The following is a 24,920-nucleotide window of genomic DNA, read 5'->3' as shown; positions in this document are numbered from 1 at the left end:
CTGGAGTGCTTTATCATTTCCTTCTTCAGCTTATTTACAGATGAGGAATTGAGGCAAACAGGGTTAAGTGATTGCCCAGGTCCACAGACTAGTTAAGTGTCTGAGATCAGATTTGAACTAATAAAGAAGAGTTTTCCTGATTCCAAGCCCAGTGCTTTATCCACTGTGCCACCTAACTGTCATATAAAATACAAAGATAAAATAGCTGGCATCCACTTTTTGTAGCATATCCCAACAGTACAAGTCGTGCTTCAGAGGAGGAATAGAAGGGATAGTCAATCAATAAACAATGACAAGACAAAAACATAAAAATGGTAGCCTATCTGCTGACTCTGGAGCACAGAACTATTGAGTTTACAGATTATAAAGCTGGAAAATTTTTAGATGACACCTTAGAGTTCATCTTAGTCTAACATACTCCCACCACAAGTTTGATAGATGAGAATACTCAAACCTAGAAAAATTTAAGTAATTTTCTATAATTGTTATATAGTTTATTATTGGCTGATTCTAGATTACAGCACTGGTCTGATTCTCAGCCCTGCTTTTATGTAATATGGCCTCCAAAAACTTGTTTCTTTGATATTCTTATCTGTGATATCCAGGAAAGAAAAAATTTCTTAGGGGATGCCCACATTAAACTTAGACTATGCAATTATCATTATTATTGTTGTTTTACTTTATTTGAACTCTTTGATCTCCTGTTCTGGTTTTATGTACAGTAATGACTCAAGTAATCTGTAGTTGAAGGTCAAGGTTCTAGAGATAATATTTGTACAATATTCAGATACTCTGTGCTATTTATGACTAACATAAATATCAGCTAAAAGTGCTACTGACAAAAGATACTTTCCTTCCTAGTCAACCTTTCTTTCTTTACTTCCCTTAATTCAGGTATCAGATTGTAGTAGAAATAATTCAAGCAACAACAATCAGCAGCTTCCCCCAGTTAAAGAGGCACAAAGGTAAGAAATATTTTTATTTTAATATATACAGAGATTTTGGTATGAGCCATCAAAATGCTGTGATGGTGGACAACTCAACTTTCCTGGCATTTGAAGGGTCCAGTTCACACCCTTCCAAAGAACATTTCAAAGTCCAGCTTCCATGATCTTAGAATACAATAAATTTAAATGGATATAATCCTCAAGATTACCCAGTTAACCTGATGCTGTTTTCATTCTCTTCATTTATGATTTGTTGGCTGAAAATATGAAGCATCAGGATGTTATCATCTTTTGAAAAGCTATATTTTCTTATCAGTATTTTCCCTCCCTTCCTCCATTCAGGAGATTTGTATTGATCCAGTGCATGTCATCAGTTAGCTTTACAGCTCATCATTTTCTGTCTTTTGGCTTTCATTTTTCTGTGACTAATATGCTTCATTATAGGAATGCTTATTGATTTGATTCATTAATTTGCTGAAATAAGGAAGCTGCCAGGACCTTTTTGATACTTTATGGGAACGCTGGAAAAGAATAATTCTAAGTCCCAGGATCCAGGATGTGAGGTCACGGTTCTTGTCCTGACCCTGACACTCATGATTATGTAAAGGCAAGTCATCTAGCCTCTCTATGCCTGTGCTAGATTCCGAGATTGAGTTTCAGGACAGGTATTGACCTGAATTGTCAGGAGTTTTCCTCCTGAGAAGTTACCTAATTAAAAGACCAGGAGTAGAGTGGGGTGGACATAACCATAGTTATACAAATCATGAATTGGACAGGTATTGTCAAGTTTTCTGTTTTCTTCTTCTGTTTCTGTAAGGGAATTGACTTGGGATCAGAAAAACCTGAGTTCAAATCCAGCCTTAGACATTTACTAGATGTGTGACTGTAGGTACATCACTTAACCTCTCTTGAATTCAGTTTCTTTATCTGTAAAATGGGAATAATAATAACAACATCTACTTCACAGGAGTGTTGTGAGGCTCAAGCTAACATATGTAAAGTACTTTGCAAACCTTAAAGTGCCATAAATCTTTATCTGTGATTCTATTACTTCTATTACTTCTCTTTTTGCTTTCTTTTTTTTTAAATTTTTGTTGTACCACCATGTCTGACTCTTCCTGTCTCTATTTTGAGTTTTTATGGCAATGATATTGGAATGATTTGCCATTTCTTTTTCCTCATTTTCCTCATTTAAATGAGGAAACTGATATAAACAGCATTGACTTGCTCAGGGTCACACAACTAGTAAGAGTCTAAGTTAGAGTTTAACTCAGGAAGATGAGTCTTGACTCCAAGCTCAACCATCCCAGAACTACCTGGCTTCCCCTTTTCTGGGTTATGATTTTATTTCTGGATTATGATTCTTATCCAAATTATATAATACATTCTCTTGTATAATTTTAGTGGGGAGAAAAAATCCACATTTATCTATCCTTGGACCTTGATTATAGATGAATCTGTAAAATGGTCTCTGGAGAACTTTGTCAACCCGATTGTCAGCTCACAGTAAATTTATCCATACTTCAATTTTTCTGGTTTGCAAAGAGTTTGCAAATTGTGCAAACTTAACTTCTTTTAGCAGTAAGATTTTTTTTATTTTTATAATGCTTAGCACAAGAGGTATTTGAATTGAATTGAATTATGATTATGGGAGTAGCTGGTCTCACTTTCAAGACAGAATTTCTGATTTCTTTCTGTATTTCCAGTTGACATGAGCTGGAAAATGGGTAAGAAGGAGGAATAATTGATGGATGGTCCATGAGATCTATTGGTATCTATGTATTATCAAGAGAAAGGTGCCTATCACTGTGGTAGATTAACAGGAAGACATGAATAAGAGTTTCACAGGTTGGGCAGGCCTGGATGGGTTGGGGCTCTCCTTCACTGGACAAAGTTTACAGATCTATTAAAGCAGCCCACCCCCCTTTTAGCTGTAAGTTCGCAGAAATGCTCTCTGTAAACTGTCTCCCTCATCTTTCAGCTAACACTTGGTAGAGGAGTTGCTTAGCAAACAGTTGGTGAACTGGGATTGTGTTTTTGGGCTGGGAAAGTGGAGTGAGGAGTGGTGTAAGAAGTTTACATATTACATATATAAATGTACATACATATATACATATACATATTACATTTACATATAACCTTGAGTGGTTACCTCTTCTACCTTCCTCTCCTCTTACTTTAAGAAGCCAATATATTTCTAGTATAAATCCTGTATGTGGGGTGGCAAAGCATCCACAATTAACCCTTAAAAGCTTGTCTGTTGATCAGAGAAATTAAGTGATGTGCCCAGAGCACCCATCTTAGTAAAATGATTTTTTTCCAATACAAAATTGAGCATCGTCAAGTATGTCAAACTGTCTTGGATATATCCTGACAAATTACATTATTCAAGTTAATTTTATTTTAATTTACATGCTTGGATTATGTTGTTCAATCATTTCAGTTGTGTCTGACTCTTTGTGACCCCATTTGGTGTTTTTTTGGTAATGATAGTAGAGTGGTTTGCCATTTTCTTCTCCAGCTCATTTGTCAGATGAGGAAATAGAGGCAAATAGGGTTAAATGATTTGCCCAGTGTCATACCAGATAGTAAATGTCCAAGGCTAGATTTGAACTCAGTCTCCCTAACTTTAGGCCTGATGCTCTGTACACCAATCCACTGGCTGTCCATGCCTGGAAAGTCTCTCTGTAATTTAACTTGCAAATTTGCTCAAACAGTATGTGCTTTAGGAAATTGTCAGATTAACTGAAAATAATTTAGATGGGAGATTTTGATTTTAAGTATGGTTTAAAACTATGTCCCATCATACTACATAGATTTACAGTATTGCTTTGCAGTTTTAAAAAAAATAAAGCTTCTTAAGATTCCCATTTGTGGTAGGTCATATGAATACGTTAAAAGAGACTACATGACTTTTCCCAGGTCCAATCTAATTTTGGTACTGTTAGACTTTTCTAAATTAATCCAGAGTAGAATTTAGAGTGAGAAATAAAATTGTATCAAAATACGTGGGATGTTGAAACCATATAATTAATTATAGTACAAGGGGCAACCACAAAAATACCATGTACCAAGAGATGAATAATGTTCATCCAACAAGTATTTATTTAGATATTTACAATGTCTTTTTTTCTAGATATGGGAGAAACTATTTTAAAGTTTTAGTGTCTTTCAATAAAGTTTCATCGATTCATTCCATCCATGAAGATGACCACCAGTCTTGCCCTAGCAAGATGACTTGCTGGAGGAAATACAAAGATATATGTGTCAATGTGTATATATGGTTTAATGTAGTTAGTCCAATAGGAAAACAAAATGCTTCCTTGTAGCTGGGTCCCACCTTCTGTGACTGAGTGGAACCATTCTTTCTCAATTATTTTCTTGGGGAGATGAATTACATTTCCTAGGTCATCACCTTCACTCTGACTCTGACTCAGGGTCAGAATGGAGCTGGTTTCTTTTTCATCAGAGCACAGAAAGGGAAGTTAACTTGGCAGAAGCTCCTGTACCGGAAACTCTCCTGTTCTTTATAAACCCAGCCCCTCTTTGCAACTTAAGTTTGTGTACTCTTGACTTAGACTCTCATCAAGGGACAACTCCAGATTCAATTTTTGTTCTATTTTGGAAATTTTGTAAAATGTGATAGAATCCTGATGATATTAACCAAAGATCCCTACCTCTGTTTCTTATTGTGCTCTGCTGTCTTTACAGCTTTCTATTCATAAATAAGAACCTCAACCCAGAAGAGTTAGAATTAATCATATCTTTATATCAGTTGGCTTTGGCATAATTTGAAATTAAAACCATAAACAAATTTTAAAGGATAGGGAAGTTTTGAAGTAAAGGTCTACCCTTAGGTATTGATAAAGGAGGTGGGGAGGAGAGGAAATCATATCACTGTCTTTTATTGAATGTTTTAGAGAGACAGGTTCCATAAACATTAGCCCATTTTAATCACACTCTCTTTCAGGGTTTTGACAAGTAAGTTGTATTGGTGGTATCCCTTAAGACTCTATCTTAGACCCTTTTCTTTCTTTATATTCTTATTCTCTCCTTTGGTGAATTCTTTGATCCCATGGTTTAACTTTCTACCTTATGCAAATAAACCTCAAATATCTATCCCCCTCCCCCCTCTCTCTTCCTCTTTCTCCCTCTCTCTCTCTCCTTAGCTTCAACCCTATAGTTCCAACTACTTGCTGTGTATCTTTTTTTTTAGATTTTTGCAAGGCAAATGGGGTTAAGTGTCTTGCCCAAGGCCACACAGCTAGGTAATTATTAAATGTTTGAGGCCGGATTTGAACTCAGTTACTCCTGACTCCAGGGCCAGTGCTCTGTCCACTGCACCACCTAGCCGCCCCATTGCTTTATATCTTGAAACTGGATGTTACAAGAAAATCCAGTTTCAAGATATAAAGCAATTTCAGCATCTTCCTAGTTACCATAGTTGAATTGTTAAAGTCATCTTTAACATGACCTTATTCTTGAACCTCTACATTCCATCATTTGTTAAGTCCTGTAGATCCTAACTCTAATGTTTGCCATGTTCATTCTATCATTTTCTCTGCTCATTTCAGCCCCTTATCATCTTTCCTGGATTTGTATAGTACAGTTCTAATAAGTCCCTTCTTTCAGCCTTTCCCCTCTCTAAGTCACCATTTGAGCTTATTAGGGGTCATCTTTAGGGTGATACTGGGGTCAATTAGAGTTTTGTATTGATCCCAGATGGGTACAGATAATATTTCAAACAAATCTTTAATGACTACCCCAAGGTAGGTACAAAGCCCCAGACTGACTTTGAAAACTACTAGGACTCCCAAGGAGGGGAATGGATGATACAATGCAAACTTCCCCAAAGTACAGGCTTTTGTCTCTTGTCTCTTGTCTTTGTATCTCTAAGGGTAACCCAGAGCCTAGCACAGAAGAGGTTCTTATTTGATTACAGGAATCTGTGGATTTTTTTTTTTTCTGTATAGGTAACACAGCATGGAAACTCCCTCTAGCAACAGTCCAACATAGAGCTTAACTAACTTATCCAAAAAAAGCTATCAAGTATCAGAGGCAGGATGTGAACTTTTGTCTTCTTGACTCCAACTTAGCACAGTTTCAACTAGATGCATTTTCTTGACAGATGTTAACTTCTCATAATATTACATCCTTGTTACTTAAAGTTAGTTTTACATGTTCACTTAGTATGAAAAATTTTGTTTAAAAACATAAAATAACAAACTAGGTTTAATCATGATTCTAGGTAGACCTAAATAGAAATAGAAATAATAGAAAAACAAAAACATGAAATGTGAGTTGTCTACCCAGTGTTAATTTTCCTGTGAAGTTCAGATGCCCATAGACAACTAGCACATTCAGTGAATGGATGCTTGGGGACATGCTGTTAGAGAGATCCAGATTGGAAATTTCATCAGATCACTAAATATCATGCTGTTACTTATTCTTGGGTTTTAATAATTAGGGAAGACTGATTCAGTTTTTCCTAAATCTAGAGATTGATGGAAGGTTTCCTTGGTGCTTTCATTTCTTTTTGAGTTGGTTGAATTGTTGATGTTCTGATCCATATATTTATCAAAAATTGTTTAAAGGCATAGATTTCATGTTTATCTAGTTTGTTTATGACTTGAAAGTGAGAGAGAAAGCTTATATGTTAGGCAATACTTTTGGGCTCAATATAGAACTTGAAGCCCAGAAGACTGGGCCAGCTCAAACTTGAAATAGACATAAATGTAAAAAATACTACCTATGAGTAAAAAATAAAAGTGATACTTCATGATAAGATGGTTTTAGTGGACTGCAAGGTTAAACTGATTCAGCTGTGTAACATAGAACATGAAAAAACTAATGTACACTTGTTGAGTCACTTAAGTCACCACCTAGCAACCCCATATGCCCATTTATTGAAACAATTTTTCAATAATGTGCATTCTAACTCCAAACAATAGGAATGATAAATTCTAAAATGTAGTTTTGTTAGTGATTGGAAATTAAGATATTTCTTTTCTTTTTATACTTAAAGATTTTATTTATTTTGAGTTTTACAATTTTTCCCCATCTTACTTCCCTCCCCCCACACCCCCACAGAAGGCAATTTGCCAATCTTTACATTGTTTCCATGGTATACATTGATCCAAATTGAATGTGATGAGAGAGAAATCATATCCTTAAGGAAGAAACATAAAGTATAAAAGATAGGAAGATCAGACAATAAGATATCAGGTTTTTTTTTTCTAAATTTAAATTAATAGTCCTTGGTCTTTGTTCAAACTCCCCAGTTCTTTCTCCTGATACAGATGGTATTCTCCATTGCGGACAGCCCCAAATTGTCCCTGATTGTTGCACTGCTGGAATGAGCGAGTCCATCAAGGTTGATCATCGCCCCCATGCTGCTGTTAGGGTGTATAGTGTTTTTCTGGTTCTGCTCATCTCAGTATCAGTTCATGCAAATCCCTCCAGGCTTCCCTGAATTCCCATCCCTCCTGGTTTCTAATAGAACAGTAGTGTTCCATGACATACATATACCACAATTTGCTAAGCCATTCCCCAACTGAAAGACATTTACTTGATTTCCAATTCTTTGCTACCACAAACCAGAGCTGTTATGAATGAAATTAAGATATTTCAAGAAAAAAAGGTTAGGCAAGAATTATTTTTCTTGAAAAAAGTTTTATTAAATGTAAAAGGAAGATAACAATAGTGATTACCTCACAAGGATGCTGTAAAGATCAAATAATGCTATGTGTAAGTCATATGAGCTATTGTATGTAAATTTCTTTCTAATCCTTAAAAAAATAAATACCTATTATTATTATTATTATTGTTATTATTTATCATTATTATGTTCTAAAAAACCAAGTAGACATAACCCAGTTGTACTCTCTTCTGGAGTAATTAGGTATTGCAGTATATAGAATGCTGGACCTGAAGTTAGGAAGACCTGAATTCAACTCTAACTTCAGATATTTACTTATTAGGGTACCCTAGACAAATCAATTAAACTTATTTGCCTCATTTTCCTCCTCTGTAAACTGAGCTGGAGAAGGAAAGGGCAAAGTATATCAGTATCTTTGCCAAAAAGCTTAAATGGGGTCATACGGAATCAAACACTGCTGAGATAAATGAACAACAGCAACAACAACAACAACAACAAGAGAACTCTGCCCTGGCTACAGACCACATTCCAAGTCTTGTGTTTATTTCTGGGTCCCACATTTTAGGATGCATATTTAATAGCTTGGAACATATCCAGCAGACAGCAATTAGGGTACTGAAGGGACTCAAAAGTATTCATAATGAAAATTTGTTAAAGGAGCTTGGTCTATCTAATCTGGTTAAAGAGGCACATGATAACTGTCTTCAAGTATTGAGAGAACTGTCATGTAGAATAGGAATTGGGTTTATTTTTGGTTTGGAGGGCAGAAACTGTAAAAATATTTCAGTCTGGTGTAAGAGAACCTAAGAACCAGCGCTGAACAAAACTGTAATGAGATGCCTCAAGAGGCAATCCATTCCCTATCACAGAGGGTCTTTAAATAGAGCCTGAATGACCATCATTTGTGGATCATTTAGACTGAATTCTCTGGCTTATTGTGTTATACTTGCTGACCTCTAAGAATCATTTCTCATTTTAGCTACTATGTTTCTATGATCTCATGCAAAATTCATTCCTGAAAAAGGAAAAGTTTCATCTTAGTGTGTGTTTATTATCTCTATTTTTGTGGAATTACATGGACCATTTTGATTCAAGCTCATTTATGTACACATTTATGTAACATTAAAAAAATCTCTTCAACAAACAGATGATATGCACTCTAAATAATAGAGATGATAAATTGTAAAATACATGTTTGTAGGTGATTGGCTGGGGTGAGGAAATTTTAAGAAAAAATGATTAGCTAAGAAATATTTTCTTAACCTCTTAGAATCAGAATATTTTCTACCATAAGTCAGTTTTTTCTCCAGATATTATATTTTTCCTTTAGAATTTTGAAGTAACACTATATTGAGAGTTAGCATATTATAGTGAGAAAGACCCTAATATTAGAATACATGATTATAGTCCTGGTATGGAAACAGGAATGTTTTTGGTTTAAATAAGTGCTGAGTTTGCCTTCATCTGAGCAGTGTTCATCTTATTTTCTTTTAAAGAATATGAAACTCTTTCCATGTACATACACATATATATTTAGAGAAGCAGAATGGAATAAAGGAGATTATGAGTGAATATAGATACACATATGTATTCATACATATACACACATGCATATACAATATACATACAATTTGGAATCATCAACATAGATATGGTCATTGAAAACTACCAAGCCAACCATACATCTGCTGTCAAAGGACCAACCTAATTGAGCTTAGGGCATCTTATCACCAGAAGGGTCTAATTCATCAGTAATTAGAATTTCTTTTGGTCATAGAAACTCTTTTCTTTTGGATTGAATCTGTATTGCATTGGCATTGCAAAGCTGGACTTGCAGTTGGGGGGGAAGGTTCAGGTTCTATGTCTGATATATACTGTTTTTTTTTACCCTAAATCTTTATAATAATTTAAATTCTTAGATGGACATAGATTTAATCAATCCCTTTCATTTAAATCCTCCAGCTTTGATATCTTGGTCGGTAAGAACATGGCTAATATATATCAATTTACTTCCCATTTGGGGAAAAGAGAAGGGATGGGAGAAAAATTTAGAACTCAAAAAATTTATAAAAATTAATGCTAAAAACTGTCTTTACATATAATCAGGAAGAAAATAAAGTACTATAAAAAGAAAGTAGTAAGAATATGGCTATTCAATCTATCAATCAGTCAAGGTCATTGAACAGCTAAATCAAGTAAGAAAAGAGTAGACTGCTTCTTAAGCAGCTAGGAGCAACAGAGCAGTATCAGACCTGAAGTTACAGGAGGATCTGAGTTTAAATTTGGTCTCAAATACTTACTAAGCTATATGATCCTGGGTAAGTCACTTAACCCTGTTTGTCTCAGTTTCTTCATTTTTCAAATGAACTGGAGAAAGCAATAACAAACCACTCCAGTATCTTTGCTAAGAAAACTCTAAAAGAGGTCATGAAGAGTTGGACACAACTGAAAAACAACATCAGAATGCTTCTAGCCATTGGATGAAAGAAAATGATGCTACATGAAAAATAGATTGAGGTTGATGAAGAGATTCAGTCATTCCCTATGAGTGATGTGTATAACATACATAAGAAGTTCAGAACTTATTTAAATTCTTTAGAACTTAAATAAGTTTCCAGTAGCAAGTGAGAAGGAATCACTTGGAGAGAGAGAGAAGAGCTTTTGTTTCCCTTTCTACCTTACTTGCCCACTTTGACCAAAGGAAGACCTTGCAAATTCCCAAAGCTTTAGAGGAATTGCTTTTAAAATCCTCCTCCTCCTCACAGTGTCCCTGGACATTAATGGCAGCATCTACATTTGGAGCCAAGGATAAACTAGACATACTGCAGTTAATAAAAAAAAAGAGTAAAGAATAGATGTTGCCTAACCAAATACTATCTGAAATTCTAAGGGAGTTCAACTGTTAAACAGGTATTTCCTCTTCCTATCAGGATAATTTAATGAAAGCTTGACAAGGACTAGTTTCAGGTCAGGAGACTCTTTGTCTCTAAATTCTAGCCCACATTCTCCCTGGATTTTGTCTGTACTTTGGAGGGGGGTGTTTGTACCAGTTAGTCTTATTATAATCCCTTCCTAAATCGCTATTTAGAAAAACTAAATCTGTCAGCTAATTGATATACTTGATGAGCAATGGTGGGGGCTTATGAGCTACAGTATACCCTCTAACTTTTTTTGTACCAATTGCTGACAGACTAACTGATACGTTTTAATCTTACTAGCTCCTATTGATTGAAAGAATATTTTCAAAGGGTAAGGTAGCACCTCTAACATTAATGGTACAGTTCAAGATTACACAGTCTGGTCTAAAGGCTCCTCCTAGTCCTGGAACTGTTAAATTTACCTCAATCTCAGATTTTTCTGGCACTTTGATAGCTTTAACAAGTCAATTGAGAATAGCATCAAACATTGTATAATAACTTCATTCATTTGAGGACCACAGTGGCAAAGGGTGTGAGAGAGTTTCCTTTGATGCCTTACATGAATGAAAGTGCTTGCCTCCAGAGCCAAATCTCCTGACTCCAATCCATGGAATGCAGTCCAGTCTAGTTCTGGCAGTAGAATAATATGCTTTAGCCAGGTTGAATTTGCCAGCTACCTTCTGTTTAAAATTATATCTCAGCATATATTTCAGATTCCTCTCTGCTCCTAGGATCAAGAGACTGTTAGTCAGTCATAGTGTTAGGACATGAGTTACTTTCAGCAACCCTGGGAGGACACTTTTTTATCCCCATCTTGCAGTTGAGGAACCCAAGGCAAACAGCCATGAAGTGACTTGCCCAGAATCATACAGCTATTCAGTGTCCAAACTAGTAGATTTGAACTCAGGGATTCCTGGCTCTAGAACCAACATTCTAATCACAGGACCATCCAGCTATCTAGGTTTTGCTTTGGGTCCTGCAGGTAGGAAGTGGCAGAGCTGGTATTTGAATCCTACTTTTGACTCTGTATAGAATCTCACCCTTTTCTCATACAACTTCAGTTGAAAGAAAGCCAGTAAAACTTGATTCTCATTCAAGTTGTATAGTACCCATCACAAAATCATAAAACAAGGTTTATCAGAATTTATTTATCCTATCTCTTAAAACTTTTGTTTAAAAGTTTCATCTGTGAAATGGAGATGATAACAGTAGTCTTACTACATCCTTCATGGGGCTGTTGGGAGGAAAGTCTTTGCAAACTCAATAGTGCTATAGATATGAGTTGTTTGTTTTTCTTGATAGAGATAATGAATTTTTATACATTTAGACCGTAGATTTAAAAAAAATTATTTCTATGTCTTCATTGGAATTACAGAAAGGAAAACATTTAAGAAATGTTTGTTCCTGTATGCTTATCTACTGTGACAAAGTAAGATTTTTTAAAAATATGAATGTACTTCCAAGTTCTTTCCTTTTCTCTTTTAAGATGCTGTTTAGTAGGTTAGATGTTGCCTAACCAAATGCTCTCTGAAATTCTAAGGGAGTTTAACTTTTAAAAAGGTATTTCTTCTTTCCATCAGGATAATTTAATGAAAGCTTGACAAAGACTAGTTAAGTTTCTTCATTCTGCCCAGTTGTTTCCAAAATTAGTATGAATATCTTTGCAGACCTGAGCAAAAATAAATGTCTCCAAATATTTTCACTTTAAAGGTTGCCTTGTTATATTTTGTTCTGATTACTTTTTTTGAGTGCCTTAAAATTTTAATATTCCTTTTCCTCCATCTTGAAGAAATGAATTATCATGTGATAGCTTGCAAATACCCTTAGCCCAGGCTCTAGATAATTTGACTATTGTGATGATTCTAAGAAAACATGGATCACTGTTGACTGTAGATGGGAACAGCTATGATTGACTTTCTTCATGACTTTATATTGATCTAATTGATCTGTTGTAATGAAATGATGATGTGATGAAAAAGCTTTCCCCCTGACTCTTGGTAGAGCGATGATGAACTGAAGCTACAAGATGAGACACATTTTCAAACGTGGCCAGTATGTTCATTTGTTTTGCTTTAATGAAGTTATTTCTATCAGGAGAGCTATTGTGGAGGTGGGGAACTGGGATTGGGTTAGAAATGGTATAGTGGAGGGAAAAGAAAAGAGAGTATTAGTAAAGAATTAAAAAGACACAGAAGAAAACAAAAACATTAAAAAGGGGACTCAAGTCAGCTGGGTGCTATTTTTTTGTGAGGATCAAATGAAATAACAAAAAGTAGAAATCTCAAAGTGCTAATTAAATTTGATATCTTATTATTATCTGGTTGGTCAGATTTACTATATGGTTTTAGAAAATGAAGTGCATGTAATAGAAGTTCTCAATTATTGATTTTTCACTTTCAATTTTATTGATGTTTTATTTTTATATTGCATACATTTATAGATTAATCCCACTATGTGAAAGATCTCCTGTAAAACATTTAGGTGATATAGACCTTATTTGAAAGTGTATGCAATATTTCACATCTGCATCACAGTTATTTTTTAAATGAACAGAAATCTCTTACTTCCAATGAGAAAAGAAAAAACAACAAATTTTGTGTAACAAATATGCAAACCCAAGCAAAACGAATTTCCTCAGTGTTTGTATATAAAAACGTATCTCATGGTACATCCTAATTCCATTACCTCTTTGTCATGGATAGTATGTTTTGTCATAGGTCCTGTGGATTCATGAATAGTCACAGTACTGATTCTTGTTCATATATCTTACTGAGCTGCTAGTTTTTACAGTGTTGTTGTTCTCCTGGTTCTATTAATTTTACTCTTCATTAGTTTATAAAAGTTTGCCAAATTTTTTTATCATATTGATATTATAATATGAATTGTTCCACTGACTCAGCTCACTTCACTCTGCATCAGTTCCCATAAATCTTTGCATGTCTCTTTGAAATAATCTATTTTCTTATTCCTTACAGTACAATATCATCCTATTACATTCAATTCTTCCACTTAATTTGCTAGGTTTCTTTTTCCCCATCATAAAAAGAGCTACTTTAAATATTTTTGTACATAATAGATCTCTTCTTCTTTCTCTTTCTCTGATCTCTTTGGGGTATGGGACTAGCAGTGTTCAATCACAATAAAGAAAAAATTTTTTTTTAGGTTTTCGCAAGGCAAATGGGGTTAAGTGGCTTGCCGGAGGCCACACAGCTAGGTAATTATTAAGTGTCTGAGACCGGATTTGAGCTCAGGTATTCCTGACTCCAGGGCCAGTGCTTTTTCCACTATAACACCTAGCTGCCCCTCACAATAAATAACATTTAAGCAAAAAAACTCCACAATGTATGATTGTAGTTTTCAGATATCAAGTGTCATAATCCCAAGAGTTAAAAATGGCCTATCTGAGTAAGTTGACATTTTATAGGTAATGTAACAGTAATTCTTGTTTTCAATGTGATTGAATTAGAGTCAGGACTTACAATATAGTTTAAGCTAATCCTGAAGTGAGACATTAATAATCCCAAGATTTCAGTTCTTTTGCAAAAGGCATGTTCTCATGCTATGTTCTGAATTGTGGAGTGTGTTTGGAATCTGTTAAGGTAATCACATAATAAAACTTCATATAACTGAACCTATTTGAGATTATAAAATTTATCAGAAGCAGTTAGGTACAAGAAAATATAAATGGCAATGTGACCATAGTGTGGATTGGATTGTTTTCTCATTTTATTTCATAGAATCTTATTTGGCTGAATTTCATCTTCTCCAGAGCATAAATAAGCTGTTTGAGAATTGCACTTGCCAAATGAGAGAGTTATAGTTTCTAGAATGAGACAACAACCTTTATTGAGCATCTAGAGCTCTAATAAACACATTGACCTTTGAAAACTTGCCATTACTAGCCATTGTAGTCTTTGTCTTTTTTTCATTCCTAGATTGTAGGCTCTGAAACCTTGCAATATCTCCATATTGTTTTAAAAAAACAGCCACAAACTGGTCTTCCTTGTCACACAATCATAGGATTTAGAACTGAAAGGGATTTTAGAGATGCTCTACTCTAAATTTGTCATTTTAAAGATGTAGTCTTTGAACTCAGGTCCTCCTGACTCTAGGGCCAGTGCTCTATTCACTGTGCTACCTAGGTGTGCCAAATTTGAGTTATTTGGCCTAGAATTTTACTCCTTTCCATATTCCAAACAACTAGCTAAATATTAAGCTTTGACATTTGTTACTAGCTATTTTTCACTCCTAGATTGTAGGCTCTGAAACCTTGCAATATTGCCATAGTGTTTTAAAAAAAATCCACAAACTGGTCTTCCTTGCCACACAATCATAGAATTTAGAACTGGAAGGGATTTTAGAGATGCTCTACTCTAAATTTGTCAGTTTAAAGATAATAAAGCCGAGAATCAGTGAGAAGAAATCATTTATCCAAGTTTAATCAGTAGTAATTGAAGTAAAATTTGAACTCAGGCCTCTCCCTGGTTTGTGCTAGATATTGGGGTGGGGTGTGAGCCCTGCTCTCAAGAGCAAGCATTAAGCATCTGTTAAGTGCCAGTGAATCTAAGTGACTTCCATGCTTTTTCCTCATTATACTACTACTCACATACATTACTACTCAAACTACCTAGAGATGGTAAGAATGACCTCTTATAATCCTTATGATTCATACCATCCTTTAGGATTTCAATAGTGCTCAAAGAAGGTGTATATAATTGTGAAAATTTGTACATGTGAAAGACTCCCTCTTACACCATCTCAGTTCCCCTAAACTCCTTCATGAAAGAAGGATTCAAGTCTTCTCTAAATTTGACAGCTTTTCCAAGCCAGGTATAGTCTCTTCATTCCTTAAGCCCTGATCATTGTTTGCTGTATTGAATTCTTGTGGGGACTGTTTGTGTCAGTCTTTTTAATACCTACTTATAGTCCCAGACCTAGTTCTGGAGACTCTTACCCTGTAGCTGGAGTATGCTGTCCAGATATAGCAGTGAGGATTATGCTCATCTTCCTCACACCAGGACTCAGAGCAACTTATGATTTCAGTCATTATATTAGATAAACCTGGGAAATATTTTATAATATTTCTTTAGAAAATGAATTTTCAGTGCTAAATGTGTATTATTTATTAAAAATGAATATTACCACAAATATACATTTGTAATGTGAGGACTACTAGGTTAAAATAATTTAATTCAACAAATTTGGAACCTTTAAGACTAGGGAATTTACAGTTTTATTGTCCAATTATGTTGATATACATAAGAAACTCAAATACAAACAGGATAGTTAGAGCTCAATTTTTATGCTTGGCATTGTTCACTGTCCCATTAGAAGGAAGAGATTCAATTAAAAAATTAACAGAATTTTTTAAATAAGAAGATGGACTCTAATACAAAATGAATTCATTTAAAAGTTGCCAGATTAATTTCAATTTTAATGAATGTTCTGGGATGGGATACATAAGAAAACACTGCATTCCAAGTAAGTTATTTATAATAAACACATTTCCAATTTTAACTTCTAACTTCATGTTTAAATGAATAATTCCTAACCAAAGTGAAGATAGACCACAACCATTCTTCTGGGATAACTACTTGTACTGATATGCTTTTCCTTAGCACAGGATGAGACAGTTATGATATTATCTTCACTAAATAATAGAATTATCTCCTTTTTCACAAATCTTTGCCTTATTTGTACAAGAATTCCTGTACCATTGTGAGAAATTAAAGGATCTTAACTTTTATGGGAATATATAGCTAGTAACAAATGTCAAAGCTTAATACTTAGTTGTTTAGAATATAGAAAGGACTAAAATTCTAGGCCAAATAACTCAAATTTGGCACAGCTAGGTAGCACAGTGGATAGAGCACTGGTCCTGGAGTCAGGAGGACCTGAGTTCAAATCTACATTTAATAATTACCTAGCTTCTGTGACCTTGGGCAAGTCACTTAATCCCATTGCCTTACCAAAAAAAAAAGTGATGGCAAATAGCTCAAATTTTATATACCTGTGTTTTATTATTGTAACTTAGATGTGTTCCTGTATTAACTTATAAGACAAAGATTTGATACTCATCATCTGGCATGATTATAGAAATTTGCCACAAAAGAATAGAGACAAAAGGGCAAGTGTTCCCTTATTTTATTGTCAGTTCCCAGATAAAAGTTATATAGATGGCCAGTTGCATGCTTAAAGTCAGATGGAATATTATTCATTCAAGAAATGTCAAGTTGGGAAAATCAAGTCAGAAGATTACTACCTCAGCCTATGTGACAGTCATTCTTCCAACCTTTCCCATTAGAATTCTACCTGTTGGGTGCAGCCAAGTTGTATAGTGGTTAAAGCATCAGCCCTGGAGTCAGGAGGACCTGAGTTCAAATTTGGTCTCAGCAATTAATAATTGCCTACCTGTATGACCTTGGGCAAGTCACTTAACCCCACTGCCTTACAAAAATCCAAGAAAAAGAAAAGGAAAGAACTCTACCTGTGGTTGATGCATATAAAACCCATAGAGTCACTGACATCGGATCAGTTAACAGTTCTATGAGGTCTTAAATACCAAATTCCAGTAATCAGAGCTTCAGCTGGGTTCGACTCTAAAGGATCACATATCCTAGAATAACACATATTGATTATAATCCCTCACTGGTTAACAGGAAGAGATTCATCACAGAAAAACCACAATTTATCTCAATATGGCTAGTACTCAAACTAAGTATTTTTTTATTCCTAAGTTCAACATTATACAAATGATTTTGTTTTAAATGCTTAATAACAAACAACAAATGATTTGGGATGGAATGTATAAATATATCAATACCAAATTGTACACAGAAAAGAGTTTATATGAAGCATTGTCTATAATAAAAGTTGTTCAGTTATTAAGGATGTTTAAATGGACATGAGCACAGACTCTCAAAATCCTTTTAAACAATGGGAATATCTTTAAAGTGATTCTTAAGTAGTTTGTATGCATTTCTATACATTCTAGTCCCAGATTTAATAATAATAATAATGATAATGATAATGATAATAATAATAATAATAATAATAATAATAATAATAATAAGGGGCATCTAAGTGGCACAGTGGATACAGCACCGGCCCTGAATTCAGGAGGATCTGAGTTCAAGTGTGGTCTCAGACACTTTAATAATTACTAGCTGTGTGACCTTGGGCAAGTCGTTTAACCCCATTGCCTTGCAAAACCCTAAAACAATAATAATATTTATCCTTCATTCTCAAAGAAGACCATGCATGACATCAGGGAGGTGATGCCATGACAAACATGTGAACGGGATTTGAGTGGGGGGTGGAGGGCTATGCTAGGTCACTAGTCTCACTTTCTCCTCCAGAGCCATCTGGGTCCAATGACCAGTAAAAATGAGGATGACTGGAGATGTCCCTCTATGCAAGGCAATCAGGGTTAACTGACTTGCCCAGGTCACACAGCTAGTTAGTGTCAGTTGTCTGAAGCCAAATTCAAATTTCTGTCCTCCTGATTCCAAGGCCAGTGCTCAATCCACTGTACCACATAAGTTGCTCTTCCTTTTTCTTCTCCCTGCTTGCTGCTTCTTGCAGATTAAATAACAAAATAAGTAAAATCAGATTTTCTATTATTGTATTAAAAGATAGCCCATAAGTTAACATAATTGATTATTTTGAAATCCTATTCCTTAAAACAAAAACAAAAGAGGTTCCTGACTTTAACATTGTAATTTAATAGATTTACATCTTTGTTTCACAAACTTGTTGAACTTTGTCTAATTATAGACAAAGAATGAGATACTTCAGGAATTAAATCTTATGCTTATGATAAATTTAAAAACTAACCTTCTTAGGCTATAGAATGACAGCAGCACTACCCACTTATAGTTTATTACAGTAATTAAAATGTCTCATTAATAATCTAATAATTTATAGATTCAATATTGCAATGGCAAACTTTCATTTTGGCTACCCTGATAATACAGATTTACTATGAGAGTTATAAGCAGGAACATAATTATAGAAGCAATCAAAACTGATTCTCAAAACCCATACCACTATAAATAGCCTAGCAAATGGAACCAGGTAGACAGATTTTTTTCCGCAGGAATATCCAACTTTTGCCTAGGTAACTGTTCCTACCTTAATCCCTGGGAAAATTTTAGGCTATATTTGTCATATTAATACTGACATGGAGAGAAGTCTCAGCCCCTATTCTTATTTCCTTTAAGGCAGATTTTTGCTTAAATCAAATTCAGATTTATAATCACTAATATCAGTATTTTAGTTTTAAGGTCTAATACTTTTAGCACATTTAAAGAAAAAGATAATTATGCATAAATTAATATATTTCCTCATATTTTTAAAGATTTTGGTGACAATTTCCAATTCCAGTTTCTAGGTTCATATAAACTTTTCCTTAAAAACCTGGAATCCCTAGCCTCTTCCTTTGAGACTTAGCAAATAAAGAGCTACCCTCTGGCATTATAACTCTTCATTCCTTTTTTTTTAAGTTTCCTTTAATTTTACATTTTATTTTTTTTAATTTATTTTTATTAAAGATATTATTTGAGTTTTACAATTTCCCCCCAATCTTGCTTCCCTCCCCCTCCCCAGAAAGCACTCTGTCAGTCTTTACTTTGTTTCCATGTTGTACCTTGATCCAAATTGGGTGTGATGAGAGAGACATCATATCCTTAAAGAGAAAAGAAGTCTAAGAGGTAACAAGGTCAGACAATAAGCTATCTGGTTTTTTTTTCTAAATTAAAGGGAATAGTCCTTGAACTTTGTTCAGACTCCACAGCTCCTTATCTGGATACAGATGGTACTCTCCTTTGCAGACAGCCCCAAATTGTTCCCGATTGTTGCACTGCTGGAATGAGCAAGTCCTTCAAGGTTGAACATCACTCCCATGTTGCTGTTAGGGTGTACAGTGTTTTTCTGGTTCTGCTCATCTCACTCAGCATCAGTTCGTGCAAATCCCTCCAGGTTTCCCTGAAATCCCATCCCTCCTGGTTTCTAATAGAACAATAGTGGTCCATGACATACATATACCACAGTTTCCTAAGCCATTCCCCAATTGAAAAACATTTACTGGATTTCCAATTCTTTGCCACCACAAACAGGGCTGCTATAAATATTTTTGTACAAGTAATGTTTTTACCCTTTTTCCTCATCTCTTCAGGGTATAGACCCAGTAGTGGTATTGCTGGGTCAAAGGGTATGCACATTTTTGTTGTCCTTTGGGCATATAACTCTTCATTCCTACTGGGCATTTCAATTTGCATATATTAGAAAAGTTTGAAATCACACCTCTTGTCAGTAGGTTAGCTTGCAATGTGCTTGGCTGCAAAAAAACTATTAGGAATTTGATTAAATGCTTAGCAGAACATGACCAGCCTCCCCAAGTAGAAACTTGAATTTTCGGATTTATTTAAATTATAAGTAATTGAGCATTTAAGGAAACATTTAAGATTTTATATAATAATCACAAATCACAATAATTAATGTGTTTGGCATATCCAATATTTCTGTAGTGTTTTATTTAATAAAATCTTCCTATAGATTTTTCCTGAAAGATGGGTGAACCTGATTAACTAAATGATTATTGAACTCTACAGTTAGTTACAGACTGATTTCTAATTTTCTTTATAAATTTCTAATTCTTATTTGAAGTCATATCACTGCCTTTTTACCACCTAAGCATATGGTTGGATTCTGAACTCTAAAAATACTGGCACACTCACTCAGTTACTAATCTGTTTCTGGTGGTTTTTTTTTTTTACTTCAATCTTTTTATAATTAAATTCATAATCCAAAAATATTAAAGAAGAATTCTCATTTCTAACAATGTTTCTAATGGAATAAATTATCAAATTAATGTTAGGCATTAGCTTTATACCCAATACAAATCACATAACTTGGATAGCTTGTCTTAAAACCTTACAATTAACAAGTTTCCTGATGTAGTATATTAATAATAATAATAATGATAATAATAATAAATTTCACTTAAAATGAGACTAGAATAAATTCAGTTACACCTGGATCTATCACAAAGAACATCAATTTATAATTTAATTAATTATTTTTATATTTTATACAAGGGCCATTTGTTCCAAGTATTTTAAAAAATGAGATTCCCGATTTCCAGCTAATCTACTGCCAAAAAATTTTAAAGGGACACTATATAACAAGAGGGATTTGAAGCATGTGTTGTCCTCCATTTTGATTCCTTCTAAGACTCTATCACTTTGCTGATTTTTAAATCAAGTTCCAAAATTTTCATTCTCAATCTTTTCCTTAAAACAAAGTCAAACTTCTGTATATCTTTTCAACATGCTTAAACAATCTCAAATTGTCACATTCAGAGCGCTATCCAGGTTCAAAAGGGATTTGGAATTTATCTGCTGCATGTAGAATATATCTCTCATTTGTCCCCAAACTTTCTTATCTGTCTTCCATTATTTTTGCTCTGGCTTCTGTTTCTCTTTCTAAATCTTTCAAAGCCATTACTCGTACTACCCTGCTTTTCCTTTTATGTCTCAATCATATTCCAGATTTCACTATTGTTTAAACCTAATAATCACAAATCACAATAACTTAATGTGTTTAGCATATCCGATATTTCTTTTTTTTTTAGGGTTTTTTTTTACAAGGCAAATGGGGTTAAGTGGCTTGCCCAAGGCCACAGGGCTAGGTAATTATTAAGTGTCTGAGACCGGATTTGAACCCGGGTACTCCTGACTCCAGGGCCGGTGCTTTATCCACTATGCCACCTAGCCGCCTCAGCATATCCAATATTTCTGTAGTGTTTTGTTTAATAAAGTCTTCCTATAGATTTTTCCTGAAAGGTGGGTGAACCTGATTAACTAAATGATTATTGAACCCTATAGTTGGTTACAGACTGATTTTTAATTTTCTTTCTATTCTAGTCCCAATTTAGGATTAAGTTTGTGGGGGCGGCTAGGTGTAGTGGATAAAGCACCGGCCTTGGAGTCAGGAGTACCCGACTTCAAATCCGGCCTCAGACACTTAAATAATTACCTAGCCGTGTGGCCTTGGGCAAGCCACTTAACCCCGTTTACCTTGCAAAAACCTAAAAAAACCCCAAAAGACTAACGAGAAAAGGTTTATTTTTACCATTTTAAACATTGCTTTGTTGTCAGATTTATGAGGGCAAGGGAGCAAATACAGTTCTCTAGATTTAATTTAAACTTCCTAAAGTGGATTTAAGTAGCTCATTAATTAATTTCACTTGAGATAATCTTGCTCCAAAGAATCAGTTTAGTCTATTAGACTTGGTATATATCTATATCTATATCTATATCTATATCTATATCTATATCTATATCTATATGTTATTAATTTGGATTTTTTTTCCCATCAATAGGTTGGGGGGGCACTTTCTTTTTTACCCTAAGAGAGATCCTTTGTTCCCTTCCACCTCCCAAACTAAGTTCACTCACTTAACAAGTTAACCTTACATAAATAGATACAGAGACAAATGGAACAGAGCTTTGGTGACAGGTTGAGAAAACAAGAGCAGACAAGAACAGACAAGAACATACAATGTACTCTCATAATGGCCTTAGTTCTGATATTGAACCCTGTAAAAGAGAACTTTCTGAAGTTCTCTTTGACAGAACACTACATCTCCTGCAAGAAATCTAGGACTCTTCTACCTGAACTCCTCTGCAGGAGAATTTGATCCAAGATTGCCTAACAAGAGTGAAACGGTCTAGGCCCCTATTTGACCTCTCCAAAAATTTGTGTATGCAATATCAGTATATCTCTATACTTGTGCTAAGGAGACCCCCCCCCCGTTTTAACACTTAAAACAGACAAGTAGATATTTATATACTTATCCAGAAATGATTGAAGGTTAGAATCAGAAGTTTTAGGTTGAGAAGAGTCAAAATCTCAACTTAGAGATTCCTAAGAAATAGCTAGGTGATGACTCGAAAGAGACTGCTGTTTTCTGGGAGTCCTTAAGCCAAAGCTCTTTTTCTCTATAGTTTCTTTGTCTGGTCACCATAACTGTGACATTTAAAAGATTTGAGAGACATAATTCAAGGGTAATTTAATCATTTTATTATTAAGGTCAGCACGTTATTAATGGTCATTTGGCCATCTCTCTTAGATCAAAGACAATCATGGCAGTAGACTCAGTTTATATACCTTTCAAAGCAGTAGTTGGTCCATCAAACAGCAATCAAATTTAATTAGTTAATGTGACTGGAGATGGACTACTATCTTTTATGGCTTCCTTCAATATGAAGCTAAAATACTTCTACAGAAAGACATTTAAAATCCTCATTAATTCTCTATTGATCTTTTCCAATTTATCGTGTCTATAGCTGCTTTAGATGTAGTTGTTGTCATGTGGTCTCCATCATTAAAGTGTGAGTTCCTTGAGGACAGGGGCTAACTTTTGCCTTTCTTTGTATCCCCAGCACTTAGCACAGTATTAGGCCCATATTAGTTCTTTAACAAATGCTTAATTTGACTTGGATGAATACCTAGTGTCTGAGCTAGAAGTGGGGCATCATTTCATCTTTTTTGGATGGATACTTTATTTCAGGATTTCTTAAACCTTTCTTGTGTCAACACATGGGAATCTTATAAACCCTTATAAACTCCTTAAATCAATGGGTTACAATTCATAGGCTTAGAAAAGAAGGCAATTTTATTGAAATAATCAAAATATTTAAAAATACAAATTTACTGATTACAGGTTAAGATCCCCTAAGGTAAATGGGCAATAAGCCGAACTCTTTGAGGATGAGACTGGGCTATATTGTTTTGGATAATTGTGCAAGATTTTTATGACCCAATCTTCTCCATGACTCAAAGTACCATCTTTTTGACATCAATGTACTTCCAGTAATGATCTGTGTGAAAGTCATCAAATACCACAGTCTTTGAAGAGTTAAAGTTGTAGATCATTCAAATGTCATGGAATGCTCAAGTGATGATGAGTTGGCTGTGAACATATCATCACTGAGGAGCTTTGCAGGAGGATTCTAAAGGATATTATCTAAGAAACGAATGCCTGGGAAGAGGTCAGCTGGCCATATAGCAAGATTAAAGGACAATTGCTGGACACATTGCATTTGGGGAGGGGGTGGAGATGAAGGAAACAATTGAGGTTGAAATTTGTCCAAGGTCCCCCAAATATTAAGTGTCTAAGACTGAATTTGAACTCAGTTCCTTCTGACTCCAGGGCTGATGCTCATCCACTGTGCCACCTAGCTGCACCAACAGCTTGCATTTTTAAAATTTGGAGATGAACTTCTCTAGCATGTTGTATGAACCCCCTTCTGGAGGGTAACAGTTATACAGCATGAGAAAGCATGTATAGATTGGGATCCACACTTGTGGAAGGGGTCCCACATGAGATCCTAGAACCATTGAAATATCAATTGAAACTGAGTCTAACATAACTTTCCCAAGGTTCCTTAAATTTGACTACCATCTGATATTCTTTTCACTATACTGCGCTCTCTCTTCGAAGGTGATATTACCCCTGCTTTTACTGTAATCATATTTTGATATATTTTAAATACTAATAGATTGATATACTTAAAAAAAATTACTCAGGGTCATTAGTGCTCTTCCTGAGCAATTAGGTAGCAATTGATAGAACTCTGGACCCAGAGTCAGGAAATTATTGTTGAGTCATATTTAAATCATGTTCAACTCTTCACAACCCCTTTTGGGATTTTCTTGGCAGTGATATTGGAATAGTTTCCCCATTTCCTTCTCCAATATATTATACAGATAAAGAAACTGAGACATAAAGAGTTAAGTATTCTGTCCTTGATCACATTAAGCTGGTAAGTGACTGGGACCAGGTTTGAATTTAGGTCTTCCTGTGCTGGGCCTAGAGTCAGAAAGACTCATCTTGAGTTCAGAACATCACATGAAATGACTGAACAACAATTCCTGACTGCGGACTGTTTGTTCTTCTTGTTGAAGGATTAATGTGTAGTATATAGGATCATTGTACAATCCTTTACACTACAAATCCTTTCAAATTGCAGTTTTTTGGCATGGGAAAATAGAACTTTTGGACATAATTTAATGAACAAATTAAAATTATGTATTGCCATTCCTCTTTAAGATATGTATAAGAAAAAAATTTTCTTTTGAGGTCCCTTTGTTAAAAGTAACTCTATTACTTGTGATATTTCAAATTAGGAAACAAATTGTGAGCACAAGGTCTACCTGTTGTCTATTTCATTCTAAATTGTACAATTTATTCCTAACCTCTCTTTAACTCCTGATAGAGCATGGAAGATAGGGTAATGTAAGGTCTTTGACCTTATTACCTGGGTTTCTGTTCGTATGAAATAGAAAAAAAAATTTTAACCTGGGCATTTTAAGCATTTATCTTGATAAAAG

General features: G+C 34.7%; 1 protein-coding gene across 2 annotated transcripts in view; it reads left to right on the top strand.

Moving 5' to 3' along the window:
• SNX25 (sorting nexin 25) overlaps positions 1–24,920 on the top strand; it is a 264,009-nt gene that overhangs the window by 141,988 nt on the left and 97,101 nt on the right. For both annotated transcript variants that reach the window (XM_074228855.1, XM_074228856.1), the window contains exon 6: positions 895–965. In XM_074228855.1, the coding sequence (XP_074084956.1) occupies positions 895–965 (71 nt within the window). The remainder of the gene's footprint in view (positions 1–894; positions 966–24,920) is intronic.

This window comes from Macrotis lagotis, chromosome 3 (genome assembly GCF_037893015.1).
Source record: "Macrotis lagotis isolate mMagLag1 chromosome 3, bilby.v1.9.chrom.fasta, whole genome shotgun sequence".
In the NCBI taxonomy this organism is placed as follows: Eukaryota; Metazoa; Chordata; class Mammalia; order Peramelemorphia; family Peramelidae; genus Macrotis; species Macrotis lagotis.
The sequence above is the reverse complement of the archived record's forward strand: the minus strand, read 5'-3'. Positions and strand labels throughout refer to the sequence as shown.